At 51.7% G+C, this 19567-nt stretch overlaps 1 protein-coding gene across 1 annotated transcript in view; it reads left to right on the top strand.

Moving 5' to 3' along the window:
• The window catches only part of RUVBL1 (RuvB like AAA ATPase 1), a 37443-nt gene extending 26223 nt beyond the window's left edge, over positions 1-11220 (top strand). The window contains exons 9-11 of the mRNA XM_036911552.2: positions 6578-6680; positions 9681-9772; positions 10840-11220. Of these exons, the coding sequence (XP_036767447.1) occupies positions 6578-6680; positions 9681-9772; positions 10840-10999 (355 nt within the window). The 3' untranslated portion in view covers positions 11000-11220. The remainder of the gene's footprint in view (positions 1-6577; positions 6681-9680; positions 9773-10839) is intronic.
• The last annotated feature ends 8347 nt before the right edge of the window (positions 11221-19567 follow it).

Below are 19567 nucleotides of genomic sequence, written 5' to 3'. Positions count from 1 at the left end.
AGCAGGACCCACACTGAGTTAGAGCCCAGTTTGCTGGTTCACTTAGACTCGCCTCTGAGGGGGGGTCGGTCATCTGCAGTAGTTGAGCTGGCTCTTCATGGAGAAGGTTTGTCTCCACTGAGGTCAGGAAGCTGAGCTGCTGGCTCTGGAGCAGACTCCCCTCAGCATCCCCCCACCCACTGCAGGTGGTTGCTCTTACTGGAAGTAGGATTTGCATGCATAATTCACGTTCATGGGGCAGCATCTTATAGTCACTCTTGGAATCCCTGTAATGCTGCCTAGACCAGATCATCGTTACAGGTGGTGTCTGCAGTCTTGGACAGAAGGCAGCTGTACCAGGTCTAGGCCAGCCGTTGGTGGGAGGAGCCTGGCTACCTGAGCAGCATCTAGAAACTAGGTATGTGCCTGGTGCCTGGTGGGCCTGGCGTCCCTGCTGCTCAGCCCCTGTAGGTTTGCCAGACTTTGCTTGCTTTGGTTTGGTGGGGCTTCAGGCCCACAGCCCGTGAGAGGGCTCAGCCTGGACAGATGGCACCCCCTGCTGGGGAGCTGTGCTAACAGGCTCCTCTCCCCACAGTACATATGTGGCTCAGAGGGTGCCAGTACAGCCTAAGATCTCTTAGGACTCAGAGTACCGTCTCTTAGTCCTGTCCCATCCAGGAAAAAAGTGCATAGGAAGGTGGCTTTAGCCTCAAACTTGCCCAGTCGTAACAAAGCTCTGGGAAGCCTGAAACTTGGGAGACTTGGCTCAGCCCCATCCAGACTCTGGGTGGAGGGCTGCTAGAGGTTGTGGCTGCTCGCTGCTGCCAGACCAGCAGGGTATAGGAGAAGGGGGCACAGGCCATAGGGCCTTAGCTTGGGTATGAAGTTTCCCCCTTTTAGTTTACTCTACAAATGAAGGGGCTGGAAGAGATGAACTCTTCTCTTGCAAGAATCCCAAAAGGGTCCTTCCAGTTGGGCTTTATGAATCAAATATGAGGACAGATGATTCTAATATGCTATAAAAGGAGGCCTGGTTATGTGGTCTGTTCATTCATTCATGCATGCATGCATGCATTTAAGAGACAGTTACAGAACACCTAGAATTTGCAAGGCTTGTGCAAGTAGAGGGGAGGCGCTCAGATGAGCATCTTTATGCAGGCCTGCTGGGATAACCACAAGTGAGACGTATACATTAGAAGAGGATTTTGGTGCCAGGCCCTAGTGGGAAATCTGTTGTAGTGATACCAATAATTTCAGAATAGTGGTGATCAAATAATAGTGAACAGGGACCGAGGAGCTCTTCCTCTGCACCAGGCACACTGCTGCTCTCAGCTCAACCTAGCGAGGATGGGACTCGTGTCCTCACTCAGAGGGGCTGTTGCAGCTCCATCAGGAGGGGGACTGGCCAAGGTCATACAGCTCAGAAGCAAGGCTGTGCTTTGAGTGCAGAACACTGGATTCAGAGCCTGTGCCCTCAGCAAGATTTGGTTTATATGTGAGATGATGAAATTTCTGGAACCTTTGCAGTGCTGGTAATGTCTGACTTGCTGCCCATTGAGGGGAGCTGTTGAATGTTCTTTGCCTCTCAGACCCGTATCTGATCTCTAGTTCTCCAAGGGAAAGGGAGGAGGGTAATACTGGGGGGCTCCCTTCATGCCAGAAACTGTCCAGAGTACTCCCTGTGGGCCATCTCACGGGATGTCAGGGCACCCTGACCTGACGAGCCTGTGGGCAGGTGGAGTCTCCAGACTCATAGGGGAGGTGTCCTGCGGGGCCCTGGGCCTGAGGGCTACCTGGCTCCAAAGCCCCCACCATCCTGCTCCCGTCCAGGGCTGCCCGGAGCCGCCAGTCGGTGAGTAGGGGTGGGGCTTTGACAGTGCCAGTGCAGGTGCAGCCCCGGGAGGAGAACGTGAGCGCCTGAGCGCCTGACACCAATGAGCAGCTGCCGAAGGGCAAACCACCCCTAGCCCCTATGCACAGGGGCGAGGGGGCCATTCCGAGAGTGCCCCTAGCCCTTAACTTCTTCCTCCACACCTCAGGCTCCTGCTGGGAAGAATCACATCCTGGACGGGAGAGGAGGTAAAGCTGCCCTTGCCCTGCCCTCGCTGGCCACCTTGAGAAGTCCTTTCCCCATTCAGGTGGCAACACCCTCAGCTGTTACAGAGCCCCACCCTGATCCCAGCTATAAAAGCTGGGAGGTCTTCTTTTCCTGGGGGAGGGGTGGAGCCTTCTGGGCTGCACCACAGCATAAAGACTGAGAAAGGAGTGTGGGCTCAGTTCAGTGTGGCCCTGTGGCAGAGGACGCCCAAGTGGCGCTTTAAAGAGAAAAGCTTGATGGGGATAGAATTCACACACCTGCAGTCTACCCATCTAAACTGTAAGTCACTGGGTTTCAGTATATTCACAAAGTTGTGCAGTCATCGCCACTGTCTATTGTAGAACATTTCCGTCACCCCAAAGGTCCTGTACCTAGCAACAGTTACCCTGCCCCCACCCCGACACCCCTACCTAATTTGCCCAGCCCCCCTCCCCCAGCCTCTGGCCACCACTTGTCTCCTTCCTGTCTCTGTGCTCTTGCCTCTCCTTGGACAGTCCACGCAAATGGCACCATACACCCTGTGGTCTTTTGTGTCTGGCTTCTTTCACTTAGCGTAATGTTTTCAAGGTTCATCCATGTTGTAGCATGTATATGTACTCATGTGTTTCTAAGACTGAATAGTATTTCAAAATATGGATGCTTTAATAGCACATTAATCCATTCATCAGTTCATGAACATTGGGTTGTTGGGTTGTTTTTACCTTTTGTCTGTCATGAATAATGCTGCTATGAACATTTGTGTACAACTTTTTATGCAGACATAAGGTTTTATTTTTCTCAGGTATATGCCTAGGAGTGGAATTGTTGGGTTAAATATTAAGTCTTTAACCTTTCAAGGAACGGCAGTTTTCCACAGTGGCTTGCAGCATCCTCAGCAGCAGTGTAAAGGGTTCCGATTCTCTACACCCTCCACAATGCTTGTTACTGTCTTTTGCTTGAAGCCATTGTAGTGGATGTGAAGTGGTATCTCCCTGCAGCTTCAGTTTGTGTGTCCCCAGTGGCTAGTGATGGTGAGCAGCTCTTCAGGGGTTCATTGGCCATGTGGATGTCTTCCTGGGAGGATTGTCTGTGTGATCCTTTGCCCATTTTTTTATTTGGCTTATCTGTCTTCTTTTGTTGAGTTGGAAGAGTTCTTCCTGTATTCTGGACCCTAGGCCCTTGCCAGATATGTGATTTGTAAGTGTGCCCTCCCATTCGGTAGGTTGTGTTTTCAGTTTCTTGATAGTGTCTTCTGAAGCACAAGTTTTAAATTTTGAAGTTCAATTTATCTCTCTTTTCTTTTGTTGTCTGTGTTTTTGGTCTCATGGTTAAGGAATCATTGCCTAATCTAAGGTCACAAAGATTTATACCTATGATTTCTTCTAAGAGTTTTATGGTTTTAGCTCTTACATTTAGGTTTATGATGATTTAATTTTTGTGTATCTTCAGTCTTTTGCATGCGATATCCAATTGTTCCAGGACCATTTGCTCAAAAGACTGTTCTTTCTGCATTGAATTGTCTTAGCAGCCTCATCAAAAATCAAATGGTTTTCTTCTTAGCTCTCATCCTGTGGCCACTAAGCCAGGCTCTAGGGAACTTCCGGGATGGCCCTTCATGTTACTGGGAGAGATGTTCTTTACTCACTTTCTGTTATCGGAAAAGCTCTGTGCTGTGTTCCTGCAGTTGGCAGAGTTCTATGAAGGAGTGGTCAGGCAGTGACTCATAGCCAGGGACATTTTCACTTGTCACGACCTGGGATTGCTGCTGGCATCTAGTGGATAGAGACTAGGGATGCTTCTCACCACCCTCTCATGCACAGACCAGCCCTGTACAAGAAAATTATTTGGTTCAAAATGTCGAAGTGTTACAGAGGAAAGGATTCACAAAGGAGTCGGCCAGTTTGCATGTGTGGAGGTGTATCTGTAGGATAAATTTCTAGAAGCACCATTAACCTCCTTCCTGCAGATATACTGTATTGGATTCAAAGGAGAATTTTGGCCTCATGACCCCAAACTGTACATCTGGAAGAGGCACACTATTAACACAGTTGGAACAATTGTTGAGTGGCATAATGGTGAAACCAGTATTAGGCTGAGGCCAAAACCAGAAATGAACTTCTGGATATAAGAATAATTCTGCAGGGTTAGTCCAAATGTAATTATTATTACAGTTTATTGTTAGCAATTTTGTATCTAATATGGCTGTATGCCACCTTGTCAAACAGTGATTGCTCCTCACTGAGAGCCTGTCCTGGGGTTCCTACCCTGCGCAGGGGCACTGGTGAAGAGGGGCTCCTGTTCCTGCCCACTGAGCAATGTCACAGACTCTTTGGTACCTAGCAGAATAGAATTCCAGAAACTGTTTTTCACTAATATGTTTTCTAAAAGAAACTTTGTCCCTAAGAGCCAAAGCCTGGACAAATTTAAAAAATGTTTGGTCTCTAATTCCTGAAAAATGCTTAGCAGTCTTTAAGCAGACTTAAAAATATTTTTAGTTTTATGGACTCAAAACTATAAGAAATTTACTTAATACATTCTTATAAATTCTGTTCTTTTGTATTTTGTGGAGTGCTCGTTTTTCTAGAAACTTTTTTCTTTAGACTTTTTGTATTTGTTATTATGTCTGAATTGAAGACACTTTATCCCGAGTGTTACAGACTTTGGGATATTTTAATATGGCAAAATTGAGATCTTCTTAAAAGATTTCCCAAGAATTCCCAATAGAGTTCTCAGGTAGGACTTAAAAAAAACAAATTTATGGCCTAAAAAAAATTAAATAACTAAAAATTAAATGTAGTGTTTAAAGGTTACTTGGGTTAATGTGAAGATTGCAGGCATACCAAACACTGGGATTTGAATCGTGATAGAATTTAATCTTTAGAAACCTTACTTATTATTTGTTGATGGAAAAGATTTTTCTTGAATGTTATCTTAGTATTTGTATCTAATTTTTGTATACTAGATTTAACACTTATTCATTAGTGTTGCCTTTTTTTAAATTGCTTTTATTGTGGTAAAATGTTTATAACATAGAATTTCCCATTTCAATTTTTTATAAGTGTCCAGTTCACTGGCATTAGTTATATTTATGATTCTGTTAGATCATCCTACCATCCATCTCCAGACCTTTCCCATCACCCAAAACAAACTGTGTTCCCATTAAGCAATACGTCCCATTTTCCCCTTCCCTCAGCCCCTGCTAACCTGTAATCTACTCTGTCTCTATGAATTTGCCTTTTCTAGGTATTTCCTGTACGTGGAACCTTACAGTATCTGTCCTTTTGTGACTGGCTTCTTTCTCTCAGCATGTTTTCAAGGTTCATCCTGCTATAGCCGGTGTCAGCACAACAGTTTATTCTCACAATTGTAGTGAATAAACAGTCATTTATACTTCAACTGATTGGATAGAATTTCAATAGACAGATTTTTTTAAATGAAGTTATTTTCTAGCATGCTTACTTATATTTGAAATAGAATATTCTTATATGAACAGTTAGGTCCAGATGACCTGTACTTGTTCTCTGTGGTATTGGTGAGTTATGACCAGACTGCAGTCTGGCGTAAGTTTAGGAATGCCGAAAGCTCCCACAGCACACTGGGCTTCCACACTGTGGCTGAGGCCCAGTCCCACTGCCACCAGGCCTGCCCAGCATGTGTCCTGTCAGGTGCCGACCCCTCCAGACTGTTCTTCTTATGACTTGGTTAAGGCCTCAAGAGAAAAATAGGCAAAGGACATGGCTGGGCAGTTCACAAAAAGAAATAAATATTATATATATATATATATATATATATATATATATATATAAGGGAAATATATATACATAAGGGAATATAAGGGAAAGCACTCAAATGATTCATTAGAGATCAAGGAAGTACAGATTCAAACAGGCTGTACCCTTTCTGTTTTTAGACCATTAAAGCACCAAAGTATTGAAGAACTAGAATATCTGGTGCCAGCTGTGGTGCACTGAGATCAGATCCATGTGTAGTTAGGATATTCATTCATTCATTCTTTACTCACACAGGTAATAAGGGTTGTGTCAGACACTAAAAGTTGCTGAGAAAATGTTCATGGCCGTATGCACAAAATTGTATATCAAAACATCATTAATAATAGCAATAATTGGAAACTACCCTAATGCCCAGCGATTTGGGTTAAGTGAAATTACTTGATGGGTTATTAAAACTGAAGCAAGGTGGGCAAAAGAAAAAAATCTACATACTGGGTATAATTTATAAGAATGCATATATGAACATTTGGAGAATACCTATATGGATATCTTAAAGTGGGATTTTAGGTGCCCTTTTTTGCTCCTCCCAAATTTCCTGTGATAAACACATTATTTGCTAAAATAATGACGTTGTTTCTGATGCCACATAAATGTTACTTTGTGGTCCTGGCTTTGCCTCGCAGGACGTGAACTAGCTGCTTTGTCATTGTGCGTGCCTCTGCCATGTTTCCAATGTCCCATTTCTGGTCTCAGGGAGGCCTGGGTGATGTGGTAATTCTGGCCCTTGCAGGGGCACTGAGGACATCACCTCTCCTCACGGCATCCCTCTCGACCTTCTGGACCGAGTGATGATCATCCGGACCATGCTGTATACTCCGCAGGAAATGAAACAGGTGAGCCCCTCTCCACCCCCCTAGTTTGCTCCCAGTGATGTGCTGCAGAAAGGTGTCCGCCGTGTGGGCCTGGCTCCCGCCACCATCCCACCACTTAGCTGCTCGACCATGTTTTTAATTACTGTGCCACCAGCCTTCCACCTGCTAGAAATATTCCATGGGTTGTGGCAGTTTGTCAGCAGGACCTTTCTCTTTGGAGCCCTGGGGCCTCCCCTGGACTCTCCCCAGGAGTCCCTCTGCTCCCCTGTGGCCTGTCCTGCCTGGCCCTGCTGGCATGTCTTGTTGACCAGCATCCAGAAGTGCCATGGTGATGCATGGAGCCGGAGATGTCCCTCCATACCTGGCATTGAAGCAGTATGGTTCATAGCAGCAACTGTGTGTATTATTGAGGAGATAGTGTCCGTGGCTGGGGGCCTTGTCACCAGATAATGGTCTCTTGATCTTGGATGGATGTTAGGTTGAAGCCAAGGCACTCACTAAACAGAAGCAGAAGCAAAAGCACAGGAGAGCTGGGCCCTTCCCTATCCTTACTTTGGGACTGGAGCCGCCCACGTCCTGCTGGGAGAGGCGGCCTTGTCCACTGGGAGTCCTTCATGGCTCAGGGACTTGAGCAAGTAGGTGCCCCCCAGTGAGCCATGGCCTTCTTCGTTCGCCAGCAAAGCTGCTCTCTCCTGTCAAGGTTGTTGTAAGGACTGAGTGAGACGGTGACAGTGACTCAGGGAAGGCGTGCGGCTGGCATGCCTCCTACTGCAGCAGCAGCAGCAGCAGCAGCATCATTATTACCGTTACTGACAGCTTGCAGGGCCTTCACAGACACCTGCTGGGTCCTTGCAGCAGCTCTCAGTGACCAGGGTTAGAGGCCCAGCTGCAGCAAGGGTCCTGGCGTCAGAGAATGAGCTGCAGAGGGCAGGCCTCACTCCAAGCCACTTCGCCTTTGCAGCCTCCACTCAGCCTGGGAGCACACAGTCCAAGGTCCAGTGGAGTGTTCCGCTCTGCACCTCCAGAGCCCTGATTCCAGGCCGGCGCAGCCGGGAAGGCCTCCCCTCAGGCCACCTCGTGGGTTAGCAGAGGTCAGACCACCTTGCATGACATGGTTTGCTTTGTTCTTACAGTTTCAAGGGATAACCTGAGCATGTTCACCAGAGCCTGTTAGGCTTTTAAAAAAGCAAAGTCATTGTAAGTTGTGTGCTCTGCCATCAGTGCCGACACCCTCATAAACTATCCTTGCAGGTTATTAAATGATTAAAGATCTAATTTATGAACTGTCCATTTCTGAGCAGGCTGAAACAGGAGCTCTTAGTTGCTCTGACCTGCTCTACAGAGAGAGTAGGGTGGCCCTGACATTCATGAAGCCCAACTTCTATTCAGCACAGCTCCCAGAAGGCAGCTGATTGGGGTTGAAGCTCTCCCCTTGACCAGGCTCCAGGATTAAGTATTTGTATCTCCTTAGAGTTTCCCAAGACCCCCCAGGGAACATTTTTCTTGGCAGCACCTGGATGCAGACCCCAGCTGTCAGTGAGAAACCCTTCTTGTACTGGAGCACAGACCTGTCTGGCTCTGCCGGTCCTGGTCACAGGGGGGTCCTGTGGTTGGAGCTGGGAGCAGCGTCTCTCTTCCCTCTCCTTTGCCTGCCATCCTTGCACCCATCCAGTAACCTCTCTGCTCAGCTGCATTTAGCTTTGGACCCCAGACAGTGGAACCCATTAGGCACAAGTTAAGAATCTTGACAAGAGGTCACACCCTGGCAGCCCACTGGCTGAACAGATAAGTTTTATGTGGCCAAGGCAGTGTTTGTGAAATATTTGAGCAAGTTGCCAACATTCAGAAGTCAGGACCTTCCATACAGAAATCTAAGTTCTGAGCCTCTCTGGTCAAAATGAGACCCTTTCCTGCCAGTACCCGGCCCTCAGCCCTGGCGGCAACTGGTTGCCCACAGTGGAGGAGCCGCCTCCCCGCCTGTGGGCCCATCCATGTCAGCCCCGCTTGCTTCTGCTGGAGCTGGCTTTCCCACTGCGCAGGACCTTTCCTGTCACAGCAGCTGCCATGGTGGGTGCCCTCCCCAGAGTCACCAGGCACTCAGCCACCTACCCCTGCAGCCTGTCCACAAGCTGAAAGGTCACTTTGAAGTGTCCTTTTAAGTGCCCCTGGACCCTCTTCCCCTCGTAAGGTTGAGGGCACAGTCTTTCCCACTCCCTGTGTTCTACCCTGGGTGTGTTTTTATGGCTTTAATTTAAGCAAGGGCTTCTTGATATCTTGTTTACGAAGCTGCCAAAGTGAAAAATTCCTGTATTATATGAGGCTTGAAGTCCTCGAGTTATCTCAGCTCCACAACACACAACATCATTATCCTGGCTGGCCCTTATCACTCAGTGCTGGTGCGCTGGCAGGTCGCATGCCACCGGTGTCCCAGCGTCCCCGCCAGCCTGCTTCCCCTCCAGCCGTACCAGGATCTTCACACTGCAACACGCGTCTTCCTCTTGCTAGATCAGATATCTCCCAGTCATGTTATGAGGGCTGGCAGATCTTTAGAAGTAACTTTTTTGATTTATTTAACCATCATATTTGTCGAGCAAATAAAAAATGTCTCTTGCCTGAGTGCTTAGAGGTGCGCACACTGGAGAGAAGGTCAGAGCCCCCGAGGGAGGCTTCGGAGAGGCCATGGTGCTTGGGGCCTGGGGACAGAGGTGGAAGGGCTGTAAGGCCAGAGCTGGAGCTCCCCGGCACACCCCTCCAGGAGTCCTGGTCGCCTTCAGTCAGGATGAGTATGGCACCCCGGCTCTAAGGCCTCTCAGGCAGAGTGTGGCATGGCTGGCAGCCTAGAGGTGTGCGAGGCCAGCAGTTGGGCAGGAGTCCACTCTCTGCCCTACTGGCCCAGGTCTGGGCTTTTGCTGCTCTTCCAAGGTGGGTCGAGAGACACCCAACTAAGGTTGTCTTTAAAGCACTTTGTAAATGGGATGCTTGAGGTCGTTCACTGTTACCATGGTTCTTTGCCTCCAAAAGATCATTAAAATCCGAGCCCAGACGGAGGGAATCAACATCAGTGAGGAGGCGCTCAACCACCTGGGGGAGATTGGTACCAAGACCACTCTGAGGTGAGCCAGCCATCCCTGCCCCTGCCTCTACCTGGAGCTGCTCCTGCCGCACGGGTGCCTTCCCAGCAGGCATGGGGGCCTTGATGGGTCCATTCTGGGATGTAAAGGCAGGTCCCCCTCACTAGGCCCAGGGCCCAGTGATACAATTTCTGCTGGCCCTGATACGATGGCTCTTGTCCCAGGGCTCTGTAATTCAGAGTGCAGATTGTTTAGATGGTGGTGCTTAAAAAACTGGAGTAACAGGCTACGCCCCCTTGTCCTGTAGCATATGCTCTCCTTGGTAGAGGGCTGGCTCAGCCAGTCCCCTCAGTAGAGAGGGTGGACAGGACAGAACCAGGCCCGGGAGCTCTTTCCGCTGTGCCCTCTAGGTGTGTGGTGGCTGGGGGAGGGTGGGTGCAGGTGGTGGGAGGGGTGAGTGTGGAGGTCGATGGTTTTCACCAGTGGCTGCAAGCCGGTTGACTGGGGAGGGTGTCCCATCAGTGGCCTGTCTCTGAAACTGTGACATCACAGTCCTCAGCCTGTCCCCATTTTCCTGTGTCCCTGTGTTCGGAGCCAGTTCGTCCCGCCTAAGGCTGAAGCGGCTTTGCCAGCTGTTTCGGTCGGCGGTTGGGGAGGGGGTTGCTCTAAAACACCCCTGGATTTTCCTGCCTTAGGTTGGGGTGTGTGCTTTTAGGTGGCTGGCTGTTCATTTTCCTGCTGTGGTCAGTGTCCTGATCTGGACCTTGGCATTACTTGCCAGGCACCTGCATATGACTATGTTTTGGTCCCTTTCAAGTGGCAGTGGAGTTACCTCCTGTTGGAGACCTTTGAGACTGTGACAGAGGCTTTGGAGATAGAACATGTGTCACGCTGGTGACGTTTGGCCATGCCAATGGGTTGTGATTGCAGTTCTCTGAGAAGTTATGGCTCTCTCTCCTTATCTCTAGAAACGGCAGGACCTGACAGATACCTCCTCTTCTCCAAGGGCCAGCGCAAGCCCAGCATTGGGCAGCCCCTGGTGCTCTGGGGTTGGGTGGGCTCCCATCCACAGCCCCAGCTCACTCCTGCCCCGGCTCCACCCACTCCAGGTACTCCGTGCAGCTGCTGACACCGGCCAGCTTGCTGGCCAAGATCAACGGGAAGGACGGCATCGAGAAGGAGCACGTGGAGGAGATCAGTGAGCTCTTCTACGATGCCAAGTCCTCTGCCAAGATCCTGGCTGACCAGCAGGATAAGTACATGAAGTGAGACGACTTAGGTGTCCTGCAAGGAGAGTTGCTGGGCTGCCTGGCCCCGGGCCTGCGGGTGGGAGGCCCCCCTGGGCTTTGGCCCTGTCCTGCTCAGTGGTCATCAGCAGCACTGGCAGTTCAGTGTGGAAAGTATTTCTTTTTAAATTATAATTTCTCCAGGGTTGCTTTGAGAGAACCCTGCCTCACCTGGCATGTTTTCTAATAAATCCTGATAGGCTATTTTGATGATACCTCTCTTTCTCTTTATTAAATTTTTTTAAAAAAGAACTTTTTATTTTATTTTATTTTTATTTATTTATTTATTTGTTTGTTTATTTATTTATTTATTTATTTTGGTATCATTAATCTACAATTACATGAAGGACATTATGTTTACCAGGCTCCCCCCTTCACCAAGTCCCCCCAACATACCCCTTCACAGTCACTGTCCATCAGTGTAGTAAGATGCTGTAAAATCACTACTTGTCTTCTCTGTGTTGCACAGCCCTCCCCATGCCCCCACACACTATGAACTTTTTATTTTAGAAGAGTTTTAGATCTACAGAAAAGTTGTGAAGGTGGATCATAGAGATTGTGCCTATATTTGTCATGCCATTTCCCCTGTTGTAACTTACAGTGGTGTGGTACATCTGTCCCATGCAATGAACCTGTATCTTGGCCTTATTATGTTTATTCCATATCCTCAGTTGTCTGATGTCCCTTTTCTGTCCCAAGAGCCTGTCCAGGACACCACATGATGTTTACTTATCCTCTCTCCTTAGGCTCCCGTTGGCTATCACAGTTTCTTAAATGTCCCTTGTTTTTGATGCACTTGACAGTTTTGAGGAGTGCTGGTCAAGTCTTCCATTAAATATTCCTTAGTAGGTTTTGTTTGATGTTTTTCTCGTGATTAAACTGGGATTGTAGGTTATTGGGAGGAAGACCCCAGAGGTAAGTGGTACCATCACATCCTGTCAGGGTGCCTGCTGTCAACTTGACATATCACTATTGGTGTTGACCTTGATCACCTGTCTTGAGGTCATGCTTGCTGGGTTTCTCTCTTCCCCCTCTTCACAGTCTTTGGAAGGAGAGGGTGCAGCCCACAGTTAAGGGATGGGGAGTTGTGATTCACCTCCTTGAGGGCGGAGTAGCTACCTAAGCTATTTGGAATTTTTCTGCACAGACTGTTCTCCCTATTTGCTTATTTATTCAGTCACTTACATCAGAATGGACTCATGGCTGTTTCTTACATGCTTTGAGTTATAATTCAGTAATACTATATTATTTGTTACTCAGATTGATCTGGCTTTGATTGTTAAAAAGAGCTTTTTCAGTTGGCTGCTGTGTCCCTTGACATGCCCCGTCACTGGGAATACATCTCCTTGTTGGTCCACTGAATGGAGCTTTCGTCCCCTTGAGAGGAGGGGGACATGGCAGGGCCTGACAGATACCATACTGGAACATTCTAGCCTGGCAGGATGAGCACACCTTTCTTCCCCTTTGCCAGGCCCTGGCCCTGTCTGCCTGAGCTAGGCTTAGCTGCAGGAGCAGTTCCTCCATAGAGGCTCTTCTGAGTTCCGGGCAGGGTCTCTGTGCTTATGTGGGAGACGGTCATCTGATCCAGTCGTTGTTTAATCCGTGTTAGCTGTGAGGTGCTTGTGGGGCGGGCACAGCTCTCCTCTTAGTAGTGATTGTTGCCTAGGCATGGCCAGGCGACTGTGGCTGCAGTAATGCCACGGGAGTCGACCTGGCCTCGAGAGCCCTCAGGCCGTGCTCCGGCCCCAAGAAGGCCTGGCTAGTCGCTGCCACCAGAATGGATCTTCTTCCGTGGGCCTGGACCCTGAGGGAGATCCCAGCATGGGCGTCTTGGCGGGGAAGGGGAGTGAGGAAACCAGGCCCAGCGGGGTGGTGCAGTGTCTCCTGAGGTTGGCTGAACGCTGTGGCCTGCCGTGGTGGCCGTGTCCTCTGAGGTTGTGCCTGTGTTTCTGGCCTCCCAACTTATGCCCTGTGAGGAATAAAGATCAGTGACGCCAAAGAGGCAGCACAGGGCTGTGCACCAGGGCCTTTCCTCTCACATGCTTGTGGGAGCCCTTGGAAGTTGGTACTCAGTTTGTTGGGTCATTTGCCCAGCTAGTAAGGGATGGACCAGAATTTGCAATCAGGCAGGTTTGTATCTGCTTCTCATCCCTATACCGCCTTGCCTTCCTCAGTGTGCTGAGGTGTTGGGTGGGGTAGCGGGCCTTCAACATCTGACTCGACCAGGCAGATGAAGCAAACAGGGCCAGGTGTGAGGAAGGTGACTTGCCTGAGGTCATACCTCAGAGGACAGGAGCCAGGCTCTGGCCCGGCTGGACCTCTTCCTCTAGCCCCCGAGTATTTCCCAGAGTTGGAGGAAGGAGCAGGATGGAATAAGGGTGATAGCAAACCTCTTGAGCGCAGGTTGGGACAGAGTTCTTGCCCACTGCTCGGGGACCCTGATGTCCAGGCAGGCCTGGAGAGGAGGGGTGTGTGTCATCACAGCCCCCATCTTCTCTTCAGGTGTCCTGGCTTTGGCGGTGCCTGGACACATGGTCCACCTCATTTGTTTATGCTCCAAAGTGAGGGAGATGGTTCTGGATAGGTAGGAAGGTTGGGTTATTTTAATTTTCCTCCTATTTTTTCCAGCAAGGCCTGTGATTATTACATTAATCTTCCAGGCGAAGTTTTTACGACCAATCCCTCGCTGACTATGAGAAGTTTCTCCATCCATTACCAAGAGGGAAACAGACCCTGGTGGGGAGGAAAATATTTGTTACATCTTATCAGGCTGACACACAATCTAACAACAATTACAGCAGCCCCATTTTTTGCACTATTTCAGCTCCAGCGTGAAAAATTGTTGTAATATTAAAGTGAGTCAGGGTGGGGGCTGGTCACAGGAAGTGGCTGCTACTCCCCATTCTGGGCCCAAGTGCTCCGGGCACCTCCCAGCAGGCCAACTGGAGGCCAGGAGGAGTGTTTGCATGTAAATCCCAGCTCTGGGTTCCTGTGCTAAGTGGCCCCAGTGATGCTGGAAGAGTTCCCAAAACGTAGCAACCCTGGTCCTCGCTGGAAAGCCGCCTTGTCCCCTCCTTCATCTTCTCTGTCAAAATGCCTTCTGACTGCCACACCTCTTAGGTTGCAACCCCCTAGATTGGTTCATAGGGTATTTTGTTTTTTAGGACTAAACAGATGGTGGCGTCACACCAGAAAGTGATTTCTTGGTTAACAAATCTTTCCTAACCATTTTTCTAATAAAATGCAGCTGCACGACAGTAGGGGTCACACTCCTTGTTGGCTTCTGCGTCTCAATCCCCAAGGCCAGCAAGCATCTGCTAGGAAAGCGGTAGCCACCGGTCACCCAGCATTGCTCAGCCCCTCCTGGGGCCAGCCATGCGCTGGGCAGCTGCACCTACCCCAGCAGCCCTGCTGTGGAGGGGTCCTGGGCAGAGGTGGTTTGATTGTTTTGCCCTTGGTTCTGATGAGGTTAGCCCCTTCTGGTCTTTGAGCTGTGGTTTCCTCAGCCATAAGATGGGGGCAGTCATGTCCCATAGATGGGTGTGAGGACACAGTGGGGTGACCTGTGGCTCCATCAGGCATTCAAGATACTAAAATCCAGTAGAGTTCCCAATCCCTGTCTGTCCTGGGAGAGAAAACCACAGCTTCACCCCTCAGAGATCCCCCATGGGGGGACCCCTCTGTGTTAGGCCCAGTGCTACAGGTCAAGTCCTCGCAAGCTCGGAGCAGAGAGGAGGGAACCAGGGAAGGCATGGGCTGTGTTCCTTCGAGACCTCAGCTTCGGAGAACATTGTGCCTGCCTCTCTCTGGGCCTCTGGGACCCCCATACCCAGTGAGGCCCAGTCAGGGCTGGAGCACCCGGAAGGGAGAAATGGCTGCTCCTCCTCCCCGGCCAAGTAGTAGCAATCGTCAGGCCAGGCCAGCCCTCCCTTTTGGTCTTTGGGAAACAGGTCCACTCCGAGTGTCCACCTTGGCCCACCTGCTCCTCAAGCATCCATATCCATCTATGCACCACCCTCACCCCCTCCTCACAGACGTTCACCTTCCTAGTCCCCAGTGTGGGACGCTCCCCACTTCCACTTATTCCGGGGATAGCAGGCTTGGTGGAGAAGAGGGGGAGGCCCGAGCAGGGTGACTGCGCAGCTCAGGACGCACGGAAAGCCGCGCAGCAGGGCCGGTAGTGGGAAGGGGTAGACCGGCCGCGGGGGCTGGCTGTCGGCCCTGCTGGCCCTGTCGCTCCTCCCCGTCACTCGGCGGCAGGCGCGGTGATTAATGGCCGGGCCGCACGGCCCGTGCCGCCGTCAGCGCGCGTCTGGGCAGCGATGGATGCAGCTGTCAGGCCGGCCCAGCCCGCGCTGACCCCCAGCCCCAGCCCGGCGCGATCAATGGGCAGTGCGCGGCGGGCGGCGGCTGGGCTGGCGCGATAAGATGGGCCGATGTGCGCCCGCCGATTGCCCGCTCAGTCACCCGCCGTCGCCGTCACCGTCACGCTGCCCGCGCGCAGATCGGCGCCGTCAGTGCTGCGTGATTAATGGGAAAGCGGGGAGCCGAGGGGAGGGCGCGGGCGCGAGGACCCCGCACTGGAGGGACATGTGGGTGCAGCTGGCCGGCAGGGGTGCTGGCTGGGCCCCTTAAGCCCACTGTACCACCTGCCGCGAGCCTGGCGAGTGCTTCCGCAAGCACACTGCGCCCTCACACCCCACCCTAGCGCGGGACACAGGGGTCACCGAGGGGTGGCGCGGTGCAGGTTTGGGGCACATGCCCACAGCACCTGTTCACAGGGGTCGAAGCACCTAGGACAGGTGTGGGGGACACAGGAACGAGTGCTGGGGCATGAACTTGTACAGCGTGGCCACTGCCACGGTAGGGGGCCTGCGTGACTCAGGCTGACTGCACAGGGCGGGCCCCGTGGTCTGGGAGACAACTAATGTGACCTTCCCACTCCGACCCCTGCCTGGCCCAGGCCTCTGCCACCAGGGCTACCAGCCACCTCGGCTTGTGCCAGTCCCTTCCCTACTGACTCAGCCATCTTTGAAAGACCCAGTCTGACCTCGTCAGGCTCCTAGTCAAAACCCTTTCATAGGTCCCCATGGCCCACGCGACAAATGTCAAGGCCCGCAGGCTCCTGGCCGCTGCTCTTCTGCGGTATCTGTGCCTGATGGGGACGCCCTGCCACTCTTGGCGCGTGGGCACTCTCGTTCACCCCATCCGCCTCTGGTCGGGTGACGCGAGAAGAGCCGGCAGGACCTGCCAGCAGCCTGTCTACGAACGCCCACCAAAGTGACCCGCCCCCAGGCCTCCCCTCGGGGAAAGAGCCAGGCCCCCGGGGAGGGTCAACCTGGGAGACAGCCCCACCACCCTCAAACTGGAAGGAGCCGTGAGCTAGGTCTTAAGAGAGGGGCCCTGAGGGCTTCCCAGAAGAGGTGACAGGAGCGCGGGGTGAGGCCCGTCGCCCCAGGTGGCGACAGCTGGAGCGAAGGGTGGGGGGTGGGTGAGGGCCAGGCAGGCAGGAAGGGCTGGCGCGGAGCCCGAGTGGCCGAGGGCAGCGCGGGGAGGGGTGAGGGGCCCGGCTGGACCTATCCGGTGGGCGGCGTGGTCTCTGAGGCCAGCGGCAGCTGGGGCAGACCTGTCCTCCGCTTTTCCACTTCGCTAGGGTCTGCGCAGCCTCCCCACGGCAGCGCGGCCCCCGAGGTTGCTAAGCCACAGCGCCCTCGCGCGGGCAGACGCGCACAGCGCCTGCCCCGCCCCGCCCCCAGCAAGCTCCGCCCCGGCGTCCTACCCGGCGGGGCGCGGCCAAGGCCGGCCTAAGACTTACCGTGTGGGACTCGGAACGGCTGCTTCCCAAACGTGGAGGCTGAGACCAGGGCGGGCAGGGAGCAAGTGTGTGTCCAAAGGTGCATGTGGGTAAAGGGCAGTCCAGGAAAGCTTACTGATCAGGGCTTTCAGTTAAAAAAAAAAAAATACACACACACACACACGTATTTTAATGGGTAATTTAGATCATGGTTCCCACAGTGAAAATTCTCCTTCTCCCCCTGCCTTCAGCCAGCATGTTCCCCTCTTCTGAAGCAACCTGCCTTACACCGGTGTACCCCTGAAGAGATGTCCTGTGCATACACAACCAACACACACGCACAGTATGCTTCCCACCATTTATGAGAAATTTCAAACAGAAGAAAAGGTGCAGGCATTGTACAGTGACTACCCATATACACCATCCCCTAGATGCATCCGCCATCCTTAACCCATTCTTACCCAGTGTTTCATTCATTTCAAAGTAGGGTGCAGACATCAGTACACTTTGTCCCTAAATACTTAAGCATATATATATCATTACCTAGAGTTCAATATTTGAGCTTTTTTTTAAAGGTTAAATTTATACATAGTGAAATGCACTAATCCTAAGTGGACCATTCCATTAATTCTAATGAAAACCAAACCCTATCAAGGATGTTTCTGTCACCCTGGAAAGTTCTCTTGTGCTTCTCCCCAAATCTCTGGCACACTAAAGGCCAAGACTGTTCTGGTTTTTCTCACCATAGATAAGCTCCATCTGCTCTGGAAATTCGTAAAAATGGGATCCTATATTGTGTACATACTCTTTTGGGACTGGTTTCTCAGTCCACTCCCAGTAATTAGATCCATGCTTTTGAGATTCATGCATGACTGGTGTACCTGTAGTTTCTTTTTGACTGCAGGAGATTGTATGGGTAAACTACCACTCATTTACTCATCCATTCCCACTCGGACCATTCCCACTTTTCGGCTTTTATGACTAGGCAGCGATGAACATTCTTGTACAAGTCTTTGAGTAGGTGTGTCACTTTATCTCCCTTGGGTAAATAAATACCCAGGAGTGGTGTAGCTGGGTGTAGGGTAGGTGTATGTTCAGTTTCATGAGAAATTCTGGATATGCAGTCTATTTCTTAACCCCTCTACACTCATTTAAAACACAAATATTAGCATACAACATACTGCTTCTTGGCATTTTCCCCCTTGCAACAGCACATCTTGAAGAAATTCTTCTTAGCATATAATGTCCTTGTAGTTCCTTTCCTTGGGAGGGACGTGCTGAAATTTATCCAGCCCCCTTCTCATTGGCCTTTAGATGTTTCTAGACTTGATCTGGGCTTTAAAGGATTAGCAGGAGTTTGTCAAGCAAACAGAGGGAAATTGAGAGAGCCCTAAAGGCTTAGCAGACCCTGCAGACTCCTGTTGCCAGGGCAGGAGTTTTCAGAGGGCAGAAGCTTCTGCCCCATTTACCCCTAGGGGCTCAGTAATGTGTTGAGTGGAAAGGAGTGGCTGACATGGAGGCGTGCTGGCCACAGGCTCTGGGGAGTCACAGTTTGGGGCAAGGGCGAGAGGTGGGCAGTGCCACTAAGGGACACTTCTGGGATTCTCCAGAAACAGGCACTGGCGGAGGTGGGGGGTGCTAAAGTTCAGGTTGGGGCTTTGCTGATCCTCGCATGTCACAGGCTCATCCCCTAGCTTTTGGCCTGTGTGTTGGGGGGAGTGGGGTGAGCAGGTGGAGGGACTGGAGCAGGTGTGCCAGCTCAGGCTGAGTCTGCCCCCGAGCCAAGCTCCTTGGAGTGCAGTGGGCTTCCCTGAGCCCCACACTCCTTACCCCAACTAGGCCCCTGCGGGAGGTAGTGCCGGCAGGCCCGGCAGCCAAGCAGGAACAGCCCTGGGCTTTGTGTCCCAGCCCTGCTGCTCAGTGGTCTTGACCTGGGTCACTTTCTTTCCCTGGTCCTCATGGGCTGGCATGGGGACTGGGATCCTGTGTGGAAAGTAGCCTGCAGAGTGTCTGCCCCGAGGGAGAGAGGGGCCTGTGTCACCACCAGCTGGGAGCAGGAGGAACTCCTGGCTCTGGTCCCCAGGGCACAGCTGGGAGTGCTGGGCAGAGGGGCCCGGGGGCCAGCCCAGCATCACAGGCCAGAGAGTCTGGCAGCCTGCGCACACAGGGCTCTGGGGTGTGGCTGGCCTGGCTGCAGGCCCAAACTTTCCAGACAGCAGGAGGGGAAGAGCTTCCCTGCAGTGGGAGCTCCCCTGACTCGAGAATCTGGAGGTCAAAAGGCACCCTGCCTGCCTCAGCATTTCACAGCACCTGCTTCCCTGGCTCCTGTCTGCAGTCTCGGCCCTGCTCTGGGCTGGCAGAGTGCAGGGTGGGCCTGGCCACCTGTCTCAGAGTGCAGTGTGGTGAGTGGCTGCTGTGGTCCTCCATAGGACCAGGCTCCAGCACCCATTCCTCAGGGGGCCCCAGGGGGTCATCCTGCCCTGGCCCACCGCCACCTCAGCAGGCAATTTTCCAAGACAGGATCTCAGGCTGTACATGGAAGCACTGAGGCTGGAGCCCAGTGAAGAAAACCCTGCCCGCCTTTCACTTGCGGATCACTAAGCCCAGGGTGGTGGCAGTGGGCCTGGGTGAGACCTTGTCTAGGACGAGCCTGTCAGCTTTGAAATCCAGGTAGAGGAGGAAGTTTTTCCTTCACTTCACCCTGGGAACGTAGTCCGCCATTCAGCATGGCGTGGAAACCCTTGGGAAGATTTCTTT

Source organism: Manis pentadactyla, chromosome 1 (assembly GCF_030020395.1).
Source record: "Manis pentadactyla isolate mManPen7 chromosome 1, mManPen7.hap1, whole genome shotgun sequence".
Lineage (NCBI taxonomy): Eukaryota > Metazoa > Chordata > Mammalia > Pholidota > Manidae > Manis > Manis pentadactyla.
Note: the sequence above shows the minus strand (reverse complement) of the source record. Positions and strands in the feature narration are given on the sequence as shown.